The sequence below is a fragment of the Xiphophorus hellerii genome, chromosome 3, assembly GCF_003331165.1.
Source record: "Xiphophorus hellerii strain 12219 chromosome 3, Xiphophorus_hellerii-4.1, whole genome shotgun sequence".
In the NCBI taxonomy this organism is placed as follows: domain Eukaryota; kingdom Metazoa; phylum Chordata; class Actinopteri; order Cyprinodontiformes; family Poeciliidae; genus Xiphophorus; species Xiphophorus hellerii.
In genome coordinates, this window is record NC_045674.1 from 14443808 (window position 1) to 14469630 (window position 25823).

The following is a 25823-nucleotide window of genomic DNA, read 5'->3' on the forward strand; positions in this document are numbered from 1 at the left end:
CATCAAATTTAAGCAGGGATTTTACGTAAAAAAATAATTCAGTTCTGAGGGGATTCAATGATTTCCTTAGGATAAAGAAAAATCTTTATCTGGCTGACAGTTTACTTCAATTAAATGAAGACAAAACTGAAATAATTGAAATAATGTCTGAGTTAAAGGAGCCTCTTGCACCTCTTAGTTCTTTGAGAAAATCATTTTAGTACCGTACTTTGGATGAACATGTCAAACTTCTGGTTCGTTGTTGTTTTTATCATATGAGAATTTTTGACAAATTAAATTCCATCATCTCACTTTCGAAACTGGAAATAATCATTCCTGCTTTTGGTTGACTATGATTGGATAATTGCCATGTACTTTATACATGTCTTAGCACAACATTCCTGGAACAGCTGCAAGTTGTCCAAAATGCCTTTCCATTCGACTTTGTTTCAAATGTGACTCCAATCTTGATGTAACTACTCTGCTTTCTGGTGCAATTTAAGATTTTTGTTTTGACTTGGAGAGCTCTTGATGGTCTGGCGCCAGGCTATTTCAGAAGACTGATGGCTCCCCATAACAGGATGAGGACAAAAGGAGACAAAAATGAAGACAAAATTAGACAAAAAGTCTTTTGTTCAACACTTTTTGATGGACTCTGTGATCTCTTTTAGAAGCAGATTTAACAATTTTTTTTTAAATCTGCTTGTGATCTTCTGAAACACTTTGTGATTTTATGTCTTAAAATGTGCTATATTGTCAGCATTAAATGCCTTTGACTCAAAACTAAATCTAGTATTGTTTATTTATCCTTTCCTCCAAGAAGGGATTCGATCGCACCTACCAGAGCTCTCGCCTCAGTTATCCTGTTTTCTGATTTTTGAACCAGTGGGATGAATTTAGCAAGGTTAACAGCACCCCAAAAGTAACTGTCTTTAATTTTACAGTGCTGTCATTATGACATTTAACCACAAGCAGGTGGAATGCCTTTACATCTTGATCGTAATGATCTAACATTGAATGTGGTAGAAAAACAAAACAGGTAAATTTGCCTCAGTTGCTCAACAGAGTTATTTTAACACTTAAAAACATGAACTTTACAATATCAATAACCAACATTCAAAAGAGTATACATCTTAATCACCTCTACTAATGAAATAAATTTGTAATATTCATTAAAGTAGTGAGATAATTTCTGTTGTTTCATTTCATTGTATCCTCTTTAACCTGAGCTGGTCACAATACTGTATATTGGTCATAATTAGGTCTTGTTGTACAGTAAGTCAAAAAACATACCAATTCATATATACAAACCTTATATATACAAAATCTGGCCAGAATTGAGTAAACATTAATTCTCTTACAAGAGTCCAGTCTGTTTGGTTTCTTCAAGGGAAACAACAAATAGTGCAGAGTCAGACTAAGGAAAGGCTGCATTATCTAATTAAAGTTCAAGAAAAATATGCTGGCCACCATTCAGTGTGACAGAGATGTTGGGCTGGGCATTTCTCCAAAGTGAGTCTCTGCCAACACAGACACATCAGGTTCAATCTGAAAAATAGAGGTAAATATTTGTTTATTCATAAGCAATTCATTCAACACAGTCAGGGGTTTCAAATTTTACTGAATTTTTTACTATCACAAGCAAACAGTGGAGTTATTCCAGTGATGTCAACGTTAAGTCCCCAACGACCAACATTCTACATGTTTTATGTTTCTCTGGTTCAATACATCTAATATATAGAGTTTGTGGTGCAGCTGGCAGTACTGTTGCCTCGCAGCAAGAAGTTCTTGGGTTTGAATCCCTGTCTGTTTTTTTCTGCGTGGGTTCTCTCTGGATACTCCAGCTTCCTCATACAGTCCAAAAACATGACTGTTTGCTTAAATGGTTATTCTAAACGGCTATTAAGTCTGGAAAAGTGTGTGGCTGCTTATTCCGTGTGTCTCTGAGTGGCACTATTATGGACTGGTGATCTGTTCAGGGTGAACCCTCACCTCTCACCCAATGATCACTCTAAAACATACAGCAAACTGAGGATCAAAACTGGACATCATTTATTCACTGACCTGCTGATCTTTGTCCTTATCTTGCCGAGAAATTCTGTGTCTCTTTTTCTTCGGTCCGGCTGCATGATGGAGAGTTGCAGAGGAACCAGACAAACCATTAAGTTTTTCCTCCTCGACTCCGGCAGCAGAATCCAAGTGGGCTCCAGGCTCTTCCTGAAGCCAGCAGAGAACATATAAATTTAGGTCAATTAAATTATGTTACAACAATTGTAGTGTTTTGTCATGGTGAAAGTGGGATAGTCTCAAGCAAAAATATTGTGCAGGATTTTGGCTTCAAATTGACTGATCAGCAGCAATATTTTGTTTATACTGCACATTTTTTGGCAATTCTGATATTTCTCAAGGACTACCAGATTAGCTTTGACTGCAGAGATTATGAAGACGAAAAATAATTCAGGGTTTCCTGCTTATTTATTTAAGTCTTTTTAAAATGTTTTGCATTTTTCAAGACTTTATAGTTGGTGTTCAAGTATTAATCTTCCAGTCTTTCATTAATACATAATTATCAAGTGATATTTTAAAATTTCACTTGAATTTTAAACATTTTCTAACTCAAAAACACGACGGACCGCTGGATGAATGACTGCACTAACACCCAACTACAGAGCTTAGCAAGTTCTCTGGGGGAAACCTTGTAATTATTTTAAAAAGTAATTTATCTTTTAAGTTTGAGTGAATGGATGACCAGAAAAATATTTTATTATGAAAAAACAAACACATGATTTTTTTGAAATGAAAATAGAACTAAATTGCAGTGAAATAAACAAGATATAAGCTTATATCCTCTTGGATTTGTTTCATTCTAAACAACTTCTTTCAGCAATATTTCACTAATACGTATTTCCCATTTCAATCCCACTTTTATTACAAACTGAAGGGACAGTTAATTCTGTAAGACTCCATCTCCATAATTCTTACTTCAAGCAGTATGGTGAGCGGGGTTTTTCTATAATCATCTCCATGGGCATCTAAAGCTTTCATGAGGAACCTGTGGAAATCAGCAGAGCATTCAGGTAAGCCTTGACGGTAGGTTCTGCAGCAAAGCATAAAAACTTTATATAGACATTGAAGTTTCATACCGTCGCTCTTTCTTCAAGCGGCGTGTAATTCTTTGCACTTGGTGAAGGCGACCCAGGATTTTTTGATTTACCTGAACATAACACGGACCGGCAGGTGTCATTTTTAGCAATAAGGCAACTCAAAATGCTTTACTTGGTTAAAATGAAAATAAAACAACAAATAAGAAAAACATTACAGTGGCAAAGTAAAGGAAAGCAATGAAAAGTTGAAAAACAAACTACATTTTATGACATTCCAGTTATTATTAATCAAAGGAAACTATAGACAGGTGGGTTTTAGCCTTGATTCACAGTAATTCAGTGTTTCAGCATCTTTGCAGTTTTCTAGAAGTTTGCTCCAGATTAGAGGAGCATAAAAACTGAATGCTGCTTCTCCAGGTTTGGTTCTGGTTATGGGTATACAGAGCAGACCAGAACCAGAAGACCGTAGATTTCTGGAAAGTTGAAACAACAACAGCAGATCTTCAATGTACTGTGGTGCTAAGCCGCTCAGTGATTTATAAACTAACAACAGTATTTTAAAGACTATCCTCTGAGCTACAGGGAGCCAGTGCAGGGACTTTAGAACTGGTGTGATGTGCTCTATCTTTCTGGCTTTAGTGAGAATGCAGGCAGCAGCGTTCTGGATCAGCTGCACCTTTCTGATTTATTTTTTAGACCTGTGAGGACACTGTTGCAGTAATCAATGCAACTAAAGTTAAACGTATGGATGAGTTTTTCAGAATCTTGCTGCGATATTAGTCCTTCAATTCTGGAAATGTTTTTGAGATGATAGAAGGCTGACTTTGTAATTGTCTTTATGTTTCTCTGAATGTTCCAGTCTGAGTTCATCACCACACATGATCAGATTTCAAACTTGATCGCTGGTTTTTAGTTGTCATAACTGAAGTTGTGCGCTGACTTTAGATCATTCCTCTTCATGTCCAAAGATAATAACTTCATTTTTTTTCTGTTCAGTTGGAGAAAGTTAAAGCACATTCATGCATTGATTTGTTCTAAGAATCTGTTCAGCTCTTCAACAGTTTCATGGTCACCTGGTTACATCGTAATACAGAGATGTGTATTTTATGGTAAAAGTGAAATAGCAACATATTTATCAGACATTTAATTTTATAAGGAACCTGTGGAAGAAAAAAAAAATATTAAGAAGTCCATGTAGTATGACACCTAGAAATGATGATCTTAAATAAGGCACTACATGGTTGTCAAGACACTTAATTCCTTTGTCACATTTCAAAGGAAATGCATTCAGGAAGTGACCCACAAACACACTACGCACACCTGTTCAATTTCCTTGCACCTCCTGCTCAGCACCAGACATTTCCTTTTATCGAGAGCTCTCCTCTCTTCGTCTTCTTGAGGTGTGCTCTCTAGCAACTCGCTGCCACCTGGATCTGGGTCAAGCACCACCTGACAGAAAGAAATACAACAAAAAAAATTATAAAATATCACACCAGAAGAAACTAATCTGCACAATGAACATAATTACATATTGAAGTTAAGTGGGTAGAAGAAAGCACAGAATGTTTTGTAGCCTTAGTGTTTCTTACAAATCTTTTTTTTTTTTCTCCTCACTCTTACAGAGTATCTGTGGTGGTCTATAAACTTAAGCTTCAGTGAATTACATCAACGTGTGACTTTTAGTTTGAGACGAATGCTGCTATGAAGACACTGATATTATTGTTTAACATTAGTATGACAATAATAATTCAAATTAAACCAAACTGTGCTGACTCCATCATTATGTTTTGTTAAGTATTTGGTTACAAACCGTCCCCACTCTTCTCTGCCTTTTCCATTGTTGTGATATGATGTGACACACATTGAAACTGTGATTAGATATTTTGCAGCTCTGCCTATAATGTGAGTAAATGTGCAGCAGTTCAATAAGAGGGATATTTTTGCAAGGGATTAAGATTTATTATTACCTCTCCTGGTCCCAGCTCTACACCACCAGGCTCCAACTCAGCCTCTAGAATGTGTCCTCCAAAGAGAGGAGGTAGGGCCAACCCAGAGAAGTCCTCCATCATCTAAAGAGAACAAGAAACATCAACCCAACATCAAAACTACGTTGAGAAAATATTTTTAAAGATACAGTACTTAAAAGGATGAGTGTGGCACCAATTTCAGCTCATTTAGTTGGAACATACATTTTCAATTGCTATATAAATTCCAGTAAATGTCAGTATAACCACCAGCCAGTAATTTCTGAGATTATAAACAGCATAGCCGCGACTGTAACAGCAGCGGTTAAAAGCTGTTTCTTTCCCTTTAAACTTTCTACAAACTGCATAAAACACCTCCGTTTACCTAAATAAACTCTTTGGGGGGTAATTATTAACAAAACATTCAAAATGAATGAATTTTAAACAATAAGATCGTCAAAAATGAACAAAAATAGCTCAATCTCACCTCGTTTTGTGTTTATGTGCGACCGACGCAGAAATTATACGTCATTTCACCTTCTACTACATTTCCCATGAACACCCTCTGTCCTGAAGCTACACCGGACATTATGGCAGGTACGTGTTTATTTTGTCGCTTTTCTAAACTGCATTTATTAAAGTTGTCTTCATTGTGTCTCCTGTTACTATTAATAATACATTTACTGTTAGAATTAAGATAAACCATATATCGGCGTGATTTTAAAGCAAAGATAAGCTTGTGAAAAGGAAGGAAAATTCTGACCTTGAATGTGTTGCTAACATGAGCTAATTCTGCTAGCCACACCGCAGTTGAGGCGGATTTTAAACACTGTCGTGGGTTTTCCTGCAGGAATTGGAGCTTTCCTGAAAAATGCTTGGAATAAGGAGCCAGTTATCGTGGCCTCCTGTGGGATTGGCCTTGTAGGTAAGCAAGAAGCTCAGGTGTACTGCACAGTGTCAGAATAACACTGCTTTATCTGGGTTTTTTTAATGTTCATCCAACTTTTAAATGATTACCGATTGTACTAGTGCTCCAGCTTCAGTTAGGTGGTGAATTAATATAGCTAAATGTAGGCATTGTGAGATAAAATAAAGAGATGTATATTTTCTGCTATTGTAATTATGCACATTTACAAATAATCTGTATTTTCAGGTATTATTCTTCCATTCATCAGCCCCTATACAAAATACACAAAAATGATAAATGAAGTCACGCCATACAGTTATCCAGGTAAACTCGTCATTTCACAGAAGTCATCTTATAATTCTGTTTGTGAGTTGTGTGGAACAAGCTCTTGATTTTTAATAATGCTGATCAATAAAGTGTGTGTTTCTTAATCATTCCTTTTAAGTTCCTGTGAGGGATGATGGAAACATGCCTGACGTTCCCTCACATCCCTCTGAAGCTAAAGGAAGAAGCTTGGAATGGCTTAAAAAGTTATAAAATGAGCAAAATACCTGTTGCTCCTCCTGTTTGTGTGTTTCTTCAGTTTGCCCAATTGTAATTGCATTACAGTAAAGATTCTATTTAATCTTATTGTTGTCAGATTGATTTGTTGTGTATTTGACAAACTGACAGGACAACATAGTGTAAGTTGGCATTGCACATAGAGAAATAGAGTTTTCAGACTGTCTTTCATTTTCTAACAGCTACCTCTGAATGTTATTTTTTTAAATGGAAAGTGAAAGACTTTTGCTTTGGTTTTAGGTGCAGATGACCAATTTTTATCTCTGATTTGCTCATCCCAACTTATTTTTTTTTTAAGATTTTTGAGTTACTGATAAACATTCAAGTAAAGAAAAATCATGTTCAGTTCATACAAAGGCATACATCATCTTCAGCGAGAGATTTAAAACCCAATAAATTCACATTTCCACAACAAAGCTGAAAATTATAATTTTATACATATATTTAAAAGCACATACATGAACTTAATTTTAAGATCTGTGTAAATCTCACTTTGCCAAGATACTGTCAGCATTTCATTGAAACATTTATTTCACAATATTCAAATAATCATAAATCCATTGTTTTTCTTCACTATTCATCACAGTGTAATAATGTCATATCAATATGGTTATATGCTGCCTGTGTGTCACTTCAGGAGTTCATGTTAAATTTTTAACACTTTCACTTCAGTGGAGTAATTTTAAACTGGTGATAAGTTCAGTTGTAACAGGAAAAAATAAGAATGTTATCCAATAATAAATACTTTAAATTGGTAAACCCAATTACAAGCCAAGCTATGAGTTTATATGTAATATGCAGTTTAACACCATGACAGATCTGTTACAGCTGGTTTTATATTTGCATGCGAGTATATTTAATAAAAAAAACAACAAATTGTTCACTCCCCAATGAAAAACACATACAGTCCTGGACATATTCACTGTTAACCTTGATAAAAATGTAACAAATTCTAAGAATATATTTTTTATTGCAGTAAGATAATTTCTCTCTGGAAAATGTAAAATTAATCCAAATAGATTCAGTTGTTCTGCAATAAAAATCAAAATTCAGAGACCATCAGTGGCAAATTTTTAGTTCCTAACAATTTGTTATAAAATAAATGCAACCAAACCGTTATTTTAAAATAAAGACGGTCATTTAGTTTCTAGAAACTAGGAATGATTTTCTTCCTGCCTGTCATGTCATAGATAATAATAATATGACATGACAAAGACCAACATTTATGTTGCCTTGACACATAGCGATGAGGATGGTAAGAAAAATAAAAATTCTCATATTAAAGCTCACTAACGGAGAACTGCGGCAGAGTGACCTCTTGGGGTCGCTACGTCTTCACAAGAGCTTTTCAACTGTAGCTACTATCTGTGTGTGAATTAAACACATTGTAACATTCGGTGGAAGATTTGAGATGATGAAGGACAAACACATTGTGATGCTATAGAAGTGTTTTTCTGGAACTTTATTGGAGTGTATGGCATCAAGTACTGTTGGAAATATAACACTTTAATGAAAAGACTGATGGTCACGACCAATAAGCTGAAAATGCCGTCATGAGGTTTTTGGTGGAGGATTATGTTCCAGAAATTCTGATCAAATAAACACAGAAAGAGCTCTTAGGATGAGATTAAGCAACTGAAATAAAAGGTGATTTTATTTCAGAGCTTTTTAGACAAATGTACAACCTCTACAGGCTGCAAGAGGAAATTTAAAATGTGAACTACTTGCAGTTAGTCGGTGATTTTGTGTCAAAGCGGCTTAAAACCTAAAATATTCAACCAAAGTGAAAACCTTGCCGTAAAGGTGTTTTCACGGTAGCACAACATAAAGCAGTACATATTCTTGAAGAACGTAAATTTTCTGCAGCTTAGATGGTACTTTCCTGTAACTTTTATCAGACTTACTGATAAAAGTACTGCTTTCACAGTACTTTCTTTGAAATTCACATGCAATGCGAGGCTGAAATTTACTCTTTATTTTCAGGAACCTACAGAGAACCTTCCTTTAGCTTTATAAAAAAAACTGGTGACCTGAAAGAAACTTATTAGTTAGGTTTAGGAAAGTGACAAACACATTCCATGAATGTTCGTGGAAAGTACCTGATGAGTTAAACTCCGTTAAAGTTCCCTGAAAGTCACTTTCTGAAAGTAGCTACTAAGTTATAGAAAACATAAGTTCTCAGTAAGGAAGCAGATAGTTCAACAGAGTTCTAGGAAAGCACCTGATCGGTTTCAGGAAATGGTCTGGGAAAGTACTTTCCATTACATTTTGTAGAAGAAAAGGTCTTAATTTAAGCAAAGTAACATCTTGGGTAACGTGACCTCAGATGTGAATGTATTATGCAGTGCTACCACTTTTCAGCAAAATTTACAAGCTAAAACAAGCAGTAAATCGTTGTATTATTTTGTGCTGTTGATTATTGTTACACTTTATGGTGCTGAAATATTGCAGTGAGTGAATACAGAAGAGAATAATAATTTTTACTTTGCACAAAGGATGTTTTTATTCTCATACATCCTTAAATATGACTGCAGTTTGACAAATACTTGCTTAGACATAGGTCTACTTCCTGTATGCTTTCTCCTTCACTTTCTTTGAAAACACTTCCACAGTGAGCTCAGTCATGTCCTCCTCCTTGGCTTTCACATCACTCTTTAAGATTCTGCTCAGTCTGACTCGTAAACACGCATCTACAATCAGCTAGTCTATAGATGGTGGAGAGCTTTAGATTTAGGTCTGAAAAGGAATCAAGACATAAAATCCAGACCAAAAATGCAAGCTCCTCATTTCCTAAACTTTTAATCCTCCCCAACTTTCCATCTTTTAAATAAAAATTCACTTTTCTTTTTAACCTTCACCGGTTCAGGTTCACAGTGTGCAAGTTTATGAATACTGAGTTGGAGCCACATTGTTATAATGAAAAAATAATGCCGAAGGAGTTTCTGTTCTTTGCATCCTGATTCAAGGAAGCAAGTTAAAATAATCTGAAAACCTTCACAAGCAACGACAAATAGAAAACGTTACAACAGCAGAAATATTACTATTAACTGGAATTAAGATTTGTGCATTTAGTCATTTCCTATTTATGGTTATCAAAATTCAAACAAATCAACTTATTGTCTCAGTTTCATTAAAATATGCCCTGTGCTTTATCTAAATAATTAGCCTAATAAAATAAAATTTAAATGCTCTCTTTCACTAAAATGCAACAAACATAGAAGCTTTTTTGAAAAATATTTAACGCTGTAGAGAAGGAGCCGGTCCTCGTCCCGATAATACTTCCGTGGTCGATGTGTAAAACCTTTTGTTACAGGATCCAGTCCATGTTGCACCAGAACTTTAACACTTTTCTGAATATGGCACAAAATAAAAATAAGAAACAAAAGGCACCCTTCACGTCTAAGAGATAACCAGGACAGCTTAGTCACATTTTTGAAGAGTAAAATGCAGCATGATGCTCTCAAACACAAAGAAACAAACAAATTTACAATTTATCTTAACTGGCACATTTGTGTCACATTGGATTTCCATGTCTTGCAATTAAATCAAAATAAAATAATAATTTTTTTTTTTTTTTTTTTTAGCTAAAATGCATATTGGTTTTGAACATTGTGCACAAACATTTTACATGATTCAACTGAGAAAAAAAAGACAAAAGTTAATCACAGTTTGCAAACACAGTGTGCAGCTTCCAGGACTGAACCTGAGGCTCTATGAACAGCAACGTCACTCGATTATGGGAGCCGAGCGATCGTTGGTGACGGTTTTTCTGAGGCGGACGTGAGCAAAGGGGTTGGGCCTGAAACAAGAAAACATTCAGTTAGTTTATATCGCATGTGTCAAACTTAAGGCCCAGATTTATGTGGCCCTCCAGACTCCAAATTACATCAATAAGTCCCTCCAGTTTTTCCACAAATACGCAAAATTCACACAAAATCAACAGATCCCCACATGTTTTCTGATTTTACTGACATTTTTTCTCAAAATTGGCCAAAAACATTTAGTTTAACCTTACTTGATGTCAAGTTATATCTGTGACTGATACAGCAATTAATGAAAAGTCACATTTAACATCATATATTAGCGCAAATATCGTAAAAATTCCTGACAAATATTTCTATATTATCACCACAAAATCTAAGATTTTGATTGCAAAAAAACACAAAAACAATCAAAGTCCTGGTTGGACTGATCAGTGTGAAAAGATGTTCAATATAATTTCACATTAAGAAACAAAATATTTATAAATAGCTGTTTCAACAATTTAATTTTATCAATATATTCTGGAACAACCATTTAGTTTCTCCAAACATTACCTGGTGGGTGACGGTGGTGAAGCTCTTAAGTCTGATGTGATCTGCAAACCAGAAGAAAGTTATTGTCAAAAACATTAAATCACTAGAAAACATGAGGCTGTGACGCTCTACAACTTAAAACGCCTCACCTTGTTGGTGTCGGCCATGCTGTAGGGGCGCGGACGGAAGGTGCTGACCCTCTGAGGAGGAAGGGAGCGCTCCTCCTCAGACTCAGGGGTGAGGGCGGGGAGGCCTGCAGACACCAGCTTGTCAAGTTGTCCGGTGCTGGTGCTGTTAGCCTTCGATAGCAAGAGAGAGCTACAGAGGAAGGTCAAATGGAGAAGAAAGAAAACGACAGGAGGCAAAATGAAACTGGAGAAATGTTGCTATTGAGTAAAATCAACAAACTTTTGGGAATTGGAAAAAAGGTTTGGGTAGAAGATGACAGAAAGGAAAAATGAACCAAAATCTATGATATAACCTGGTTTTCTGTGCTGCTTTTGTATAAAAGACGTTCAGATCATATTCAAGGTTTAACATCAAAATGAGCAACAATTACATTTGGACCAAACACATAACAAATGACATAATATTGCAGCTAAACTGAAAATAGAAACCAGTGAACAGGAATAGTTTGTCATCACTGATGTCTTGAGAAATCTTTGTTTTCTGTCTTCGTACCCCTCAAGGTGATCCATTCTGCTGTGCTGCGGTTGGGTGTAGGAGAAAGGGAACCAGCCTTTCCTGGAAAAAAAGTCAATATTTGAGGCAGACTGACAAGCCAAACAGCAGAGGATGTTTTTTAATGAACATACGAGCAACAAAGCACAACAATTATACTCAAAAACAAGTTTTCTATTGCTTTTTAAACAGCAGAATCAATGGAAAATGCTTCTCAATTCCAATTAAGGCTTAATTTAATAACTATTTCAGTGATTAAAGAGTCCTGACAACATTTAATAATCCTTAGCTCAAATCTTAAATACGTAGCCTCGACAGATCTGAACAGGATAGTTTCTTTTGTTAAAAAAATTTACATTTTGCATTTTTTTGTACTTCCATTTGGGTCTCTACTGTTTCTAAAAAAAGCCCAAGCACTTAAAAAAAACCCCACCCATCTGTTTGCTGGAAATAGCTTAATGTTTTTTGGTGTCTGGAAAATGAGCCGTTTTAAAAACCTCCAGATTGTTAAGTCACGTTCGCCATTAGCAACCCCAGCCAAGCCCAGCCATGTTACCTAGCAACCCCAGTGGATTCTGGAAAAGACGAGTGTTTTTCAAAGATATGCGGTTGTAAATTGTGAATCTGTGTAAACGTTGAGTTAGGGGGCGTGGCCAGCAGCAGCGTTTTAGGATTTAAAGTGACAAGACGCCCTGAAACATCTCATTCTGAAAAGAGCTCAAAATACACAAAACTGACCAGACTGACAGCTGATTATCTAAGCAAAAAATGTTATGATCATGTTTTGTATGGACCACAAAGCTATCCTAACCTGTTCAAGGAAGCACAATAAGTCGCCTATAAACAGTAAAAACTTTATAAGTTTTTTTGTGAAGCAGCAGAGCGTCATACCGTCCGGTGCGTTCGTTTTGACCGTAGTGCCACCCGTCTCTGGGCTCAGAGATGAGGAGGGTGATGTTATCCCCGGGCAGGAAGTGAAGTAAGCAAGCCCCACCTCCTAAACTTCCACCAGCACCGTCCAACGCTCCAGGTGTGTGAGTGAATAAGGCCTCCACGTGGGTCACTCCAGATAATGGAAGCACTCTGGGAAGACTGGAGCCTGTGGTAAAGAGTAAGATGGAGAAATCAGAAGAAAGATTCAGGGGAAGGGTTGATTTTTTTATTATTTGTAATTAATATTGTCATTATTTTTCAATATTTAGCTTATAATTATCCAGAGAAACTCCTTCTAGCTTATAAATTATGGAGTACTTACACTTATAAAAGGAGTTTATATATTCAGGAATTAGAACAAACTTAGAATCCAGAGAAACTCATATTGGTTTATAAATCACAGTCTACTTATTCTAAAACATGGGGTTATACTTTTATGTTTTCTTTTTTCTTCTTTTGCTCTTTCCTTTGGTTTGTTGTATTTCCTTCTAATTCATGTAAAGCACTTTGAATTGCCTTGTTGCTGAAAATGTGCTATATAAATAAAATTGCCTTACCTTACCTATAGCTTAACTCTATTTTGTTGTTACTAATTCAGTAAGTTTTAGTAACCTTAGTTTGTAGAGCATGTTTGCTAGTTTTATTAGTATTTATTAGTTAAATATTGCTTAGTTTTAATTGGTTATAGTAGTAGTTTTATTTTTTTTCATACTTTGGTTAATTTTTAGGTGCAGAATTGAAAACGGCAAAGTAACTTCTCCTGTTCCCTGATTGGCCCGGTGGAAAATTTATGACCCCAGGAAATTAAGCGAAGGGGAGAAAACCCAGATGATGCTGTAAATGAGATTTTTTTTTTTTAGCACAGGAAGGCAATGGCCAGGCTAGTCGATTTCAGTGTTTGTTATTTTCTTAATTTCAGTTTGGGGACCAAACAAACAAGCAGCAAATTAAAAACAGCATCTTACCCTGAAAGCCTCCCAGCCTCATTTCACTGACCGGTCTCCTTGGCAGAGGCAGCGTTGCAGTAGCAGAAACGTCCCCGGCTTTCAGCAGCCAGGGGTTGTGTGACGGAGACAGCGTGTGGCTCCCGCCGGGTCCGACCTGCTGGTGCAGCAGCTGCACCGGGGTCAAAGCCCTGGAGAGAGGAGCGCTGTGGGACAGCGATGGACTGTGGGGGGCGCTGTGCAGGATCGGGAGGGTCATGCCCTGAGAGGAGCTGCTGCTCTGAGAGATCTGACTGAGGGACATCACTGTGGAAGGGATGAGGCTTGGAGACAGGTTGGACGTGTTGGAGGCCAGGAGGAGAGAGGTGGCGGTAGTGGTGTCGAACGCTGATGGGCCGCCGTCAGAGAGGGGGCTCACTGAGGTGTTTACGGGGGTGCTGGTGTGCTGAGGAGAAGCTCCCCGAGAAGACCCAGGAGCAGCTGCAGCGGTGGAGGAGGCAGAGCGGAAAGCGTGAGGGGAGCCCTGAGGAGGACCAGAGTCGCTGTGGGAGGAGGAGGAAGAGGGGAGCGATCGCTGCTGCTGCTGGGAGCGGCTTGAGTCTCCATTCAGCAGAGGAGGAACCTCCTGGACGGAAACTCTCTGAAAATCAAACAACGCTGCGTGAAAACTAGAGAAGAAGATGCAGAAATCATCACTGGTTTTGGCTGTCATTCATTTTGTTACTTTTGAATACAAGAAGATAGATGTCGACTTAGAAGACTTAGAAGATAGATGAATGACTTTATTGTCATTCATTTAAAATGTTGCTGCAATGCTCCAACAATAAATATATAAATAAGTAAATAAATTATAATAAAATGTATCAATATAAATATATACAATAAAAAATTAATGGGTGTTTAGTAGCCTCATGGAATGAGGGATAAAGCTGAGGAAGCGGACAAACGTAAAAATATTTACTTACATTTTTTATTTATTTCTTAAGTTTATTTGATAGGAAACAAGGTATAATAACATAGGGCTGGACAGTAAATCAGTAAAAATATATGTCACAATAAACACATGATCAATATCAATAGATAATACATCTGATAGAATATAAAATATTTTTACTGAACTCCAATCCAGAACTGCACTGCATTCTGGGAGATGAAGGAAGAGGAAAGACTTTAGCTGCTCAACCTGCCACAGCCAGCTGGGCAAGGTTGGTGGAATCAACTAAACTCACTCGCTCTTTGGTTACCTAGCAACAACTTGCTGTGTAAATTGTGGTTACCTAGCAACGACCTGTTGAGTAACTTGAGCTGCAGAAGTTTCTGGTTTTGCCACTGAGCCTCACAATTGCTGTAAAATGAATTTTTTTTAAAACGGCGTGCGTGGAGTGAAAACTGGATAAAAGTGGAAAGGTCACATCACCTGTTTTTGATATTCAAAACAAAAAACTAAACAGTAATTATCTATCACAAATGATCAACATTAGCTGACATGAAACATTTATATTGTGACATGTTGGTTTTTTTTTAGCCGAATTGTCCAGCGCCTTATAATAACATAGATAAACTGAATTAAAGAAGCACTCCCGTGCCTGTAGCATGAGCTAATTTGCAGTATTTTTTCCTGTGGGCTTTTACAGACAGTATAAGATACCACTAAGAAATAGAATAGTGGTAAACAAGTAAAAATAAGTAAAGGTGATCTCAACAACATAAACAGAGTCACATGAAGCAGAAGGAGTAAAACATTTCAAACATAAAGCAATGCTATTTTTGACACAATCAGAGGTTGTTTAATTTTAAACATATTGAATCTGATAGACTTCAAATTGACAGTAAATGAGTTACAACCCAAGAATTAGGCTTTGAGAAGAAAAAAAAAAACAAGATCTGACCTGCTCTGGTTGAGCGGTGCCCAGCTTGGTGTGACGGAGGACCTCAGCTATCCCAGCAGCCCCTGGGGTTTGCGGCGCTGTGTGACGCAGCAGATTGAGGGCCCGCTCCGGGAGCTTCGTGGGCTGAGAACATGACTGTTGCCAGGACGACAGTTTCTGCGACAGAAGCTCTCTCACCTGGATCACGTCAGAAAACACATCTTAAAGCAGAGCTCAACGTTTTATTTTCCACCTGTGTTCCTGATATTGTCATTAGAAAACAAATTAACCTGATGTTTCTAAAGCAGGTTCCAGTTTCTTCCAGAAATGTGATAATCTTGATCAAGTTTAAATGTTACCTGGCTTAAGTTAAAAGAGACCTACTATGACATATTGAATTCAAGTTTTGCACATTTTTAAATTTCCACTAGGTCAACTGTTTCTAAAAACAGTCCAAGCACTTAACAAAACCGACATGTTTTTTGGGATTGAGTCATGTTTTTTGGTATATGGAAAATGACCTGTTTCAAAAACCTCCTGATTGTTAAGTCACAATCCACTTAATAACCCCAGTCTGTCACCTAGCAACCCAAGTGGAGCTCTAGCACGTTTGATCTGCTGGTTTTTACCACTTTATGTGGTGAACAATGGCTGCTGGAAAAGACAAGTGTTTTGCTGTTGACTTCCTATTCAGAAACTACTTTCTGATTTTTTGTTGGTTGTGCAGGAAGTTCCACTTCTGCTTTTCAAAGATGTATTGCTAATCTATTTGCAGCCATTTTCGCGTGCGAGTGTAAAAGTTGAGAACTGACCAGACTAAAATCTCATTGTCTAAGAATAATTTTGCTCAAAAAATTTAATAAACATATTCTGTAGCTCATAGGCCTACCAAAACCTTTTCAATTAAGCATGATAGGTCACTTTTACTTGACCAAAGTGAAAGTGGACTTGCTTTTTAAGGTAGACAGAAAGGAAATCTATTAAGTGAATTTGCAGAAAAATGAAAACGTGTCTGTGTTTGAGTGAGGACAGGTATAAAAACACACAGCAGTAAATAAATATGAGCATTTCACCTTGGAGTGGTAGTTAATGAGCAGCTTGGTGACGCAGCACTGTCTGTCCACCAGGAAGCAGTATCTTCTTCTCTCCTCTGTGAGTGCAGACTTGTAGCCTGTCGCCACCAGCGTGTCCAGCTCGCCTTGTCGACGACTCATCAGCTCCACAAACTGAAGCAAAAGCCAACAAATTTTTACCTTACACCTCAGTGTATGCAATTTCACATAATAATATTAAAAAACATAAACTTTAATGTCAACTATAAATAAAAAGGCATGAAGAGGTATATGATAAATCTGTGTGCGTGTCCTAATTTATTCCTCACCAGAAACAGTATATATTTACATTAATGTTTAAAAATGTTTTCTATTTTTATTATCTTAATTCTACAGTATAACTAAATATAATATTCATGTTAAACATGTGTGAAAAAACACAGTTTTGTTCTGAGTTTCTTGTTTCCTGTAAATCCAGCTGAATCTGATTGTTTTTTAATCATATTCTGGCCCATTTCACACAGAAACATTCGCCTAATTCTGATTTATAATCTGTGGTAATCCTGAGAAATGTTTAGGATTTGTGAATGAGGACATTGTCTCCCTAATAAACTTTGCTTTGCAGCTTTTCAGGAACCAATTTAGACCCAGTTTGGACTGTAAATGGTGCTTTACCTGCATCTCTCTGTCTCCATATTTGTTAGGGTGACGGCTACCCTGGCTCTTCCTGCGGAGTTTCTTCAGCTGGGACTGACAGCGCTCGATCGACTCCGACTGAGACCTTCGCTCACTCTGATACTTCTTTAGAGTGGCCTGAGAACAGAGGCAGAGACAGGAGACACACACATTAAAAAAAAAAACATATATACAGTACAGACCAAAAGTTTGGACACACTTTCTCAATTCAATGAGAAAGTGTGTCCAAACGTTTGGTCTATACTGTATATATATATATATATATATATATATATATATATATATATAAACTCATATCTGTCTGCAATACCATCCTGTCAGTATGTGATTAAGTGAAGTTTTGTGCACACTGACAATATTTTTTTCTGTTTAAAACTGTAAAATACACACACTTTGCCTCAGTATGACAAGGCAAAAACTGTTTTTTAAAAGAAAGATAGGTTGTTAAGTCAGGTAAATAAGAGACTCTGTTTCGGTTTTTAAATGCTCACAATTCTATTATTCTCCACAGTCAAAATAAACAACATTACTCACATTATTTCTGAGGAGATTCTGAAAAATGTCTTTATTATTCAGAGCTACCAACAATAACAGATTGGTAAGCTCCAAATAATCTATTTATATGTCAAAAAATGATTTTCACATTAACCTTTTCAAAAAGTAGCCATACAAGAAGAAGAAAGCAAAAAAGTAACAACTACCAGGGTTTTCCTCAGTGTATTATAAGCCTGGCGGGCCACCAGGCTTTACTTGTGCCCCCGCCAGACTAAGCATTGTTTATTTATTTTAGTTTATTTAATGACTGTCTTTTTAAAGATTTTATAGTTGGTGTTCAGGTGTTAATCTTCCAATAACACATAATTATCAAGTGATATTTTCAAATTTTATGTCAACTTTAAAAAAAATTTAACTCCAAAACCCAGCGGACCGCTGGATGAATGACTGCCCCGGTGCCCCGAGCTCCAGGCTTAGCAAGTTTTCTGGGGGAAACCATGAACGACTCTATTATTGTATTGTGGCTTTTCTTTTTAAATAATTGAAAAGCAAAAGCATGAACTCACTGTGAGGTATTTAATGTCCAACTCCAGCTTCTGCTCCAGCTGGGCGAGCATCTCAGAGTGAAACAGTTTCAGCTGTCAACGAAGCAAAGCAACAAGTTTGATAAATGTCACAAGCATTTTACCAGAGAAATGTTTGCCTGTGAAGTTTGAACATATTTATTCATAAAACTATATTTTTGTCCTTATTCAGACACAAATATTGGGGGTTAAACAGTGCTAAATAAAAGTAGTATTGTTGTTTGACAATAATGAGGATGATTTCCTCACCACATCCTCCAGCTGCACTTGAATCTGCCTGTGAACCTCGGCCATCTGAAACAGCGTGTCCCCTGACAGCAGCACAGCAAAAACAGACTGTCAACATAATGCAAATTACACACAAAAACAGTGATGCATTATCTCATGGAGTTGCCCTTAAATATGAAAATAAAATCCAAACAGTAAACTGGTTCTATAGCCTCTCATATCTTGTGATGGTTGAATTTCTGTACACAAACAGCAGCTGGTGTTATGAGATGAAATACTAATGTCATTGTGTTGCACTGCTATAGAGAAGGACCAAAGGAAAAAAAACTGAATTATCAATTGATCATATTTACACACCAGTGTGAGCGCTGCAGCACAGAAAACCTGCTGCAGGAAGTTAGAAAAGAAGCATTTCAAAAACAGCGATGAACTATATGACCAATAATTAATCGCTAACTGGAGTACACAGACTTAAAAGAAAAGGTAATTTGCTGAAAGGACAACATTCTCAGAGGAGTAATTAACCCACAACTGTACAAATAATTTGTACAATTTGCAATTAAGATAAAACAGAAAGCTTTGTCTGTAAACATGTTCCACCCAGAACTTCTTTAGTGGTGGCTTTAATTTAAACTGCTTCAAATTCTGTGAAATAAATCTCTTCTATTAACCACCTTTTGCTATCCAATTATTAATCGATTGTTCTAAACAAATAATCTCCAGATTAGTTCTACGCCATGTTGATGTAAAGTCAAGCAGAAAGGACTGAGCTTTTCATTACTAATAGTAATGTTTAGCTGCAGATGCATCCTTTACTACGAATGATCAAGGGTTCACTAAAGGAAAACTGTTGTTGCATTCTAGGCAATAAAATGTTTATTTCCGTATTTAATAAAGGAATTATGTTGATTGTTTGCATCTTTAAATGTATTTTTAATATTGTACATAAAAGACTTAAATAAGAATCTGCAGAATGTGCCAATTTCATTTTCATCCAATTAACGGATTAATTGCTGGAATAATCAATAGAATAATCGATAACTAAAATAATTATTAGCTGCAGCCCTAACCTAGATGGACCAACAAGCTGTGCTTTTAATTTAACTATAAAATTATTTATTATATATTTAGATTTTATTATATTATTTCTGTGTAAGATTTTTTACAATTTTAACACAATAGTGATTGATGTTTTGTTTTATTTGTAATCTATCTAGGTACTTTTACATTTTTACCAAAAATATGATCTTTGTATTTCTATATTTACCGGTTATGTTTCCAGAGCTTTATCTTTAGTAACAAAAGTTATTTTTGTCACTAAGATGTCCAGTTAAAGTTCTTCTTTGCTCTACCTTGTTTTGGTTCCAATAAAAAGCTCTGAAAGTTAATATTTACAGTGTAAAGTGGACAAATTCAATTTGGTTAAAACCTCCAGAAGTTGTTGCTCTGACACAGTTTCTCATGAACAAAGTGTCGGTCAGTGCTCGTCCCTCCCGCAGTCACACGGCGCTGGAGTATGTGGTCGCTGGCAGCTCGCCCTCCGACACTCCTGCCTGCCTCCCCCGCCGTTTTCAGCATTACAATGAGATCATGTGGTGTTGTTAATCTCCCAACAATGGCTCTACTCTCTCCCTTTCCCCTCTGTTTCCCTCAGAGTTTCCCCATCTCTGCGCTCACAAACACTCCCTACATGATGATCTTCTCCAGTTTAACGATCAAAATCTCCACCAGGTTCTTCAGCTGCAGACTCACCCAGCTCCTTGGAGCCCTGGCTGTCACTGGCCAGCTCCCCAAGCTTCACTAGAGCATCAAAGTAGCCCTTTGCAGCCACCGTCACTCCTGAAGCACAGAGTAAATGTCAACCTATAAATCACACGTGTCAAACTCAAGGCCCGGGGACCAAAACTGGCCCGCCGTAGCTTTTTATGTGGCCCTCCAGACTCCAAATTACATCAATAAGTCCCTCCTGTTTTTCACAAATACGCAAAATTCACACAAAATCAACAGAACCCCACATTTTGTCTGATTTTACTGACATTTCTTCTCAAAATTGGCCAAAAACATTTAATTTAATTTTACTTGATGTCAAGTTATATCTGTGACTGATACAGCAATTAATAAAAAGTCACATCACATCATATATTAGCACAAATATCGTAAAAATTCTTTTTATTTAAATATTTTTATATTATCACCACAAAATCCATGATTTTGATTGCAAAAAACACACAAAAACAATCACAAAGTCCTGGTTGGGCTGATCAGTGTGAAAAGATGTTCAATATAATTTCACATTAAGAAACCCTTATTGAAAGCTGAAACAGCTATTTACAAATATTTTAACAATTTAATTTTATCAATATATTCTGGAACTACCGGCCCTTTAAGAGCATTCAGATTTTCGATACGGCTCAAAATGAAAATGAGTTTGACACCGCTGCTATAAATGCTAAAAGATTCTGACACATCTCAGGAAAATGGACCAACCTGTCAGAGCTTTCTCATAGTGTTTTCCCATGGTGACAAAGTTCTTCAGACTGGGGTTGAACTGGTCCAGGACGCCCTGTTGGCACAAAAAACGAATTTCTTAAAGTTGAAGTTCGGGATTTTGAAAGTGAGGTTCTGAATAGTTAATATCCAATCAGCAAGAGAATAAAAATCTCATCTTCTTTCAGTAAACCCAGATAAGTTGGATACAGAGGCTGAATCTCTACCGTTTTAAAATGACTGCTATCTAAAACAAAAAAGGTTTGGGACTAGAAATAAAATGTTTAATTTGATTTTTATCGATTAGCTTTAGCCTCCAGGACCAACTAACCTGAATGTGGTACAACTACATATTGCAGCCTGTACTTTTTAAAGAACTTAAACTGTCCTGGGTCTTTGGACACAACTTTACAGAACCTTTTAGTTTAGTTTACACAGTTAAAATACAGATCAAAGATATTAATAAAAAAAATATTAATGATAGCAATGCAGGAAGAGGCAAAAGCTCAATTAGTGTAGAAAAATACGTATTTAATCCAACAACCTTCATCAATTGATCATAAATTGATGAAATACAATCATATAGAGAAAAATATGTAAAAACACATCTATGAAGTGGGATTTTCAGTAGAATATGAAACTATTAAATGTCTGATGTACTAGGTTTTTTTTTTTTTTTTTACTGAGTTTACTGGTTATTTACCCAGAACTTATTGGCCAGTTTTTAAGATCTTACTGGTACCTTTTTTTTAGAATGTGCTGTCTGGTTTCCTGGAACCTATGAGGTATTTTCACAAAAATTTTAAGGAACCTGATACTTTTCCAGAATCTATCAAACATTACCTAAAAAACCAAAAGTCCCTTTCTAGATTCCTGAAATCTTAATTATTAACTAGTTATTACCCTGGATCTAAACAGGTACATTCCCAAAACATAGGGTTTATGTTTGTGGGTAAGAAATTGTCACAGAAATTATTACAATAAATCATAACATTGTCATTTTGAGACTATTTTCAATTAATAATGATGCAAGTTTGCCCTCTCAAAGACTAATAAATGTTAATTTTGTCTAGACTGGAGCTGGAAAACATTTTAAATATCCAAAATAAAGCGCAGCAAGCAAAAACAAGTAATAAAATGAATCATCTGAATAGAAATGATTGAGCTTATGTTAGTTTATTATTCGTTTAATTTCTTATTGTGAGAAGCTTACCAACAGATTCCATGAAGGTTACAGGAAAACACTGTAAAACTAGAACCAAATATAAAAGGCGATGCAGTTTTACCTTGTAGACATTTTCTGTCATCTTGTTGATCTCTTCAGTTCGAGACATTGTTGCTTCTCTTGCAGCCGCTGTTTATGGTTTGGTTCTCTTTTTTCTTGGTTGTTCGACTGTCTAAACTTTACAGATGATCTGAAAAAGAAGAGACGATCTTAAATCCAGAGAGGTCTAAAGCATCTCCTACGAACCTACCAAAGAAACTTTTCAGTTTCTCCTCATGAGTGTTCTGAGTTTTCTCTTTAAGGAGGGATTTAAATGGGACGGCCGCCGCTGGAGCCATCAAAACAAGCGACAAGCAGCGTCTTGGGTTTCATCTGAGGACAATTTTATTTTCACACGGATCCCATCTCTGTTTTTCTGCATTATCACTTCACAACCCAAATATTTCTCCAAGATTCATGTGCCAATCGAGTTCAGATGAGAACAATGGGCTCCTCCAGTCCGAGTCACAGGTGTCAGAGCGCTGAATAAACAGGCGACGTCTACGTTTCCTCTGCAGAGTGGGGGAACGAGCCGCCCAGAGGGGACAGAGGATTTCCAGTCTGGACTGAATGGCAAAAAGACTCACCCGGTTTTTCCCTGCGTACCCCTCCTTTTAATCACAGCGAGATTACAGAGAAAATGTTGACCCAGATCAACTAATGCTACAAGACACAAAGAAAAACATTTCCACATTCTTGCTCATTAGGGCCACCCTGGTGAAAACTGTGGTTTCTAATTGGGGAGAAGAAAAAAAAGGTGGAGAAGTGGGAGCTTTGGTCAAATTCTGTCCTTTTTAAATAATTGAAATGGATGAAGCTTTTAGTTGAGGATATTCTAGCTTTGTTGGGGTTAAATCTGAGAAATAAAGTCCTGCTTGTTTCAGGATCCGACAGGAAAAGTCTGCAGGTGGTTGGGAAGTGATACAGAAGCTGTATTCATGTGATTTTTCTTCAAAAAGAGAAAAGCAGCTTGATTTAGGTGCATGGTTACTAACTAAAACTAAAATATGTAGCTTTTGGATAAATTTGCTTCATGCATGTTCTGATGAGAATGCACATGCAAAGCCAGTGACAGTAACAGTGAGAAATTCAGCAAAGACTCAAAATTATGCACACAATTTATGCAAAAATCATTAGTAATTTGGAGATATCGCTTCCGACTTTATATTTTCTATTATACCTTCCCATAAGATATTCATGCATTTACATTTAGCACCATAAATTAATGTTTTCATATTAAAGCAGGAGCAGCAAGTTGCGCTTAAATCCGTTGTTTTTGCACCCCAGGCTGCATAATTACATCAAAAATGTTCTGTAATCCTCAAATAAACCTGTTTCTTCTACTCACTGAGACAGCTGTGTGCAGGAAAGTTTTGAGGAAACTTCTAAAAAAATTTTTTTTTTACTTTTTCATGTTATAGTTCAGAGGAGTAAAAGCTGATCTCCAGCTTTGAGCTCAAGACTGGAACTGCAATAATAAAAGAAGAAGAAGAAGTTACATACCTTTTCTGTGTTCTTTGTATGAAATGAAAAAAGCTTGCAGCATGTCTTTTAGGGGTTTAATGAACTATAACTCCCCCTCTTTTCTTCCTATTAGACTACTTTCCCTCTCCGTCAGTTTGTGGGGGGTTGTTTCATCCAGCAGAGCACTAAATCTCACCTCCCCTCCACCTCCTTTTTTCACATGGCCTTCTCCTTTCCTCTTTCCCCCCCCCCTGCCTTTGCCTCTTTTTTTTTACTCCTGGGAATTGGGGTCAGATATTCGGTGCCATTCAGTACCTATTCCTCATTACTGAGCCGATTATCAACATGCCTTCACGCCTGCAGAGACAGAGAGAGAAAAACACTGACCAGAGAGCCACAACCAAAACCTGCACCAGTACCACCAGCAAACCCAGCCGTTGGAAACCCCAGTCAGCCTCCCATTCTCTGAGTCCCCCTCTCTCACTTGGGCAGAATAACAATGAGCCAATGGGACTTCATCTGAATAGCAGCAGGAGGAGAATAATGACTTGAACTTTTTAAGCCAAAGACAGAGAGAGCAGCAGAGCCGGGCCCATCACCGGCCTACATACAGCCGGCCCATCACACATTCCTGCTTCATGCTCCGAGAGGAGGAGGAGGAGGAAGAGGAGGCCCTACACGGACACAGCCTGGCCTTTCATTTACAGCCACAAGCAGAGTCACAGATTAAACACTTGCTCAGAAAATAAGGCGACGCAGAGGACAATTTGAAATAAAAGGAAAGAATAGTTGAGCAAGTCGGATTCTGCAGCAACAGGGAGGAAAATCCAGTTTTTAACTTTGTCCATGTGTATTTATCTCTCATCAGTGTTTTATTTAGTTGATAATTCAGGAGACAGAGGTCAAATTCTGCGATATGTCCTGAAACATTTAGTCATTTGCTAGTCTAAAATATGTCAAATAAATTTCATTTAAAGCAATTTCAAAAGAAAAATACGACGAAATATGTAATAAAATAAGAGGTGCACCAATTGCAGCTTTCTGGCAGATTGTCACTTATCATTCTTTAAGAAGCCTGATCTGCCGATTCCAGTGGCTGATTTTTACACCGTTTCTGATGATCAGTGGATAAGATCAGCTTCAAATATAAGTATCAGCCAATCACCAATCTCCCAAAATTAAGGAAATCGGATTCATCGGCTGGTCGATTTATTGGTGCACCCCTAAATAAAAAAACACAAAAGTATACCAAGAACATAAACTTTTTTAAAAAATGGACTCAAATGTTGCTAAAAAAATATAAAACCCTCTTCACATTCAGCTTTCTAGAGTTTTGTGTTCAGACTGTTATTTGGACTCATTCCCAATTTCATCCATCTTGACAAAAATCCAGGCTCCATCTCAGGAGCATGAGCATAATGAAGCCACCACCATGTTTCCCAATGTTCACGGTGTTGCTATGGCGATGCTCAGTGGCGTCTCTTTGCCGTATCTTTTCATTTTGTGGCTCAAAGGTTCCAGTTTCATCAGACACAAGGTTTTGGGACACACATTAATCATTTGGGAGAACATGCAAACTCCAGGCAAAAGAACCCCAGAGCAAAATTTGACCTTCTTGCCCAAAGGCAACAACAGCTAACTGCACCACTGTGTAGCAGACCAACATAGAAACAAACATTAGTGTCAGGTGATGCTGATAATATTTTATTTTCCTATTAGGGTCTCATATTATTACATGTATCACAGAGATGCTCCCATTTCTGGCTGCATTAAATTAGTTTTTGTGAACTGGCACCGATTTCCCAGTAGGTGGCAGTGTTTGGCTGACTCACAAAGGTCCAAGAAAGTGACTTGAGTACAAGTCGGATTTTTTATAGCTGTTTCCAGCATGAAAGAGAAAGAGAGTTTTATGTTTTTAAAAAACGTTTTATTCAGAAATGATTGATTTAATTGTGTGTTGTTGTTTTTTTAAACTTTCCTTTAATATATAATAATCAAATGCATGTGTATCACTGAAAACTAAAGATACAAATCTTGGTTTATGTTCAAATTATTTATTAAAAGTCACAGAAGCTACTGTCTGAAAAAATGTTTGAGTTACCAAACAAAAAAAAAAATCAGATGAGTAATTTGTTCATTTATTAAACTTAAACTCCAGCAATTAAAACAGAAATGATTTTCAGGAACAAACCCCTCAAATTTAAGCATGTTTATATGACTTTTTCTCCCTGATGTTAACAGCTGGGGTAACCATGGAAACGACACACCTGTACTGTCTCTTGGTGAGTCTGTGAATCATCGTGGATTTCTGATGAGG

General features: G+C 36.9%; 3 protein-coding genes across 4 annotated transcripts; 1 reads left to right on the plus strand and 2 right to left on the minus strand.

Moving 5' to 3' along the window:
• Positions 1–884: 884 nt before the first annotated feature.
• On the minus strand, positions 885–5638 carry tfpt (TCF3 (E2A) fusion partner). Its single transcript, XM_032558815.1, has 7 exons — positions 5535–5638; positions 5051–5152; positions 4404–4532; positions 3123–3193; positions 2962–3031; positions 2044–2196; positions 885–1527 (listed from the first exon to the last, which is right to left on the minus strand). Exons 2-7 carry the CDS (start codon positions 5150–5152, stop codon positions 1453–1455), a joined length of 600 nt encoding a protein of 199 aa, XP_032414706.1. The 5' UTR covers positions 5535–5638; the 3' UTR covers positions 885–1452.
• On the plus strand, positions 5563–6584 carry ndufa3 (NADH:ubiquinone oxidoreductase subunit A3). The gene is made up of 4 exons (XM_032558816.1): positions 5563–5644; positions 5898–5972; positions 6201–6278; positions 6400–6584. The coding sequence occupies exons 1-4, from the start codon at positions 5602–5604 to the stop codon at positions 6489–6491; spliced, it is 288 nt and encodes a 95-aa protein (XP_032414707.1). The 5' UTR covers positions 5563–5601; the 3' UTR covers positions 6492–6584.
• Positions 6585–7333: 749 nt separating this feature from the next.
• Positions 7334–24113, minus strand: LOC116717428 (brain-specific angiogenesis inhibitor 1-associated protein 2). 2 transcript variants are annotated; one of them, XM_032558812.1, is made up of 15 exons: positions 23546–24113; positions 22065–22193; positions 20779–20854; positions 20044–20130; positions 18313–18374; positions 18046–18117; positions 16964–17101; positions 16310–16462; positions 15258–15434; positions 13390–14008; positions 12383–12590; positions 11492–11554; positions 10960–11128; positions 10832–10872; positions 7334–10314 (listed from the first exon to the last, which is right to left on the minus strand). In XM_032558812.1, the coding sequence occupies exons 2-15, from the start codon at positions 22110–22112 to the stop codon at positions 10242–10244; spliced, it is 1986 nt and encodes a 661-aa protein (XP_032414703.1). In that variant the 5' UTR covers positions 22113–22193; positions 23546–24113; the 3' UTR covers positions 7334–10241. The 2 variants fall into 2 exon arrangements, with proteins under 2 accessions (XP_032414703.1, XP_032414704.1); XM_032558813.1 differs by lacking the exon at positions 23546–24113 and having other exon boundaries at positions 22065–22618.
• Between the last annotated feature and the right edge of the window lie 1710 nt (positions 24114–25823).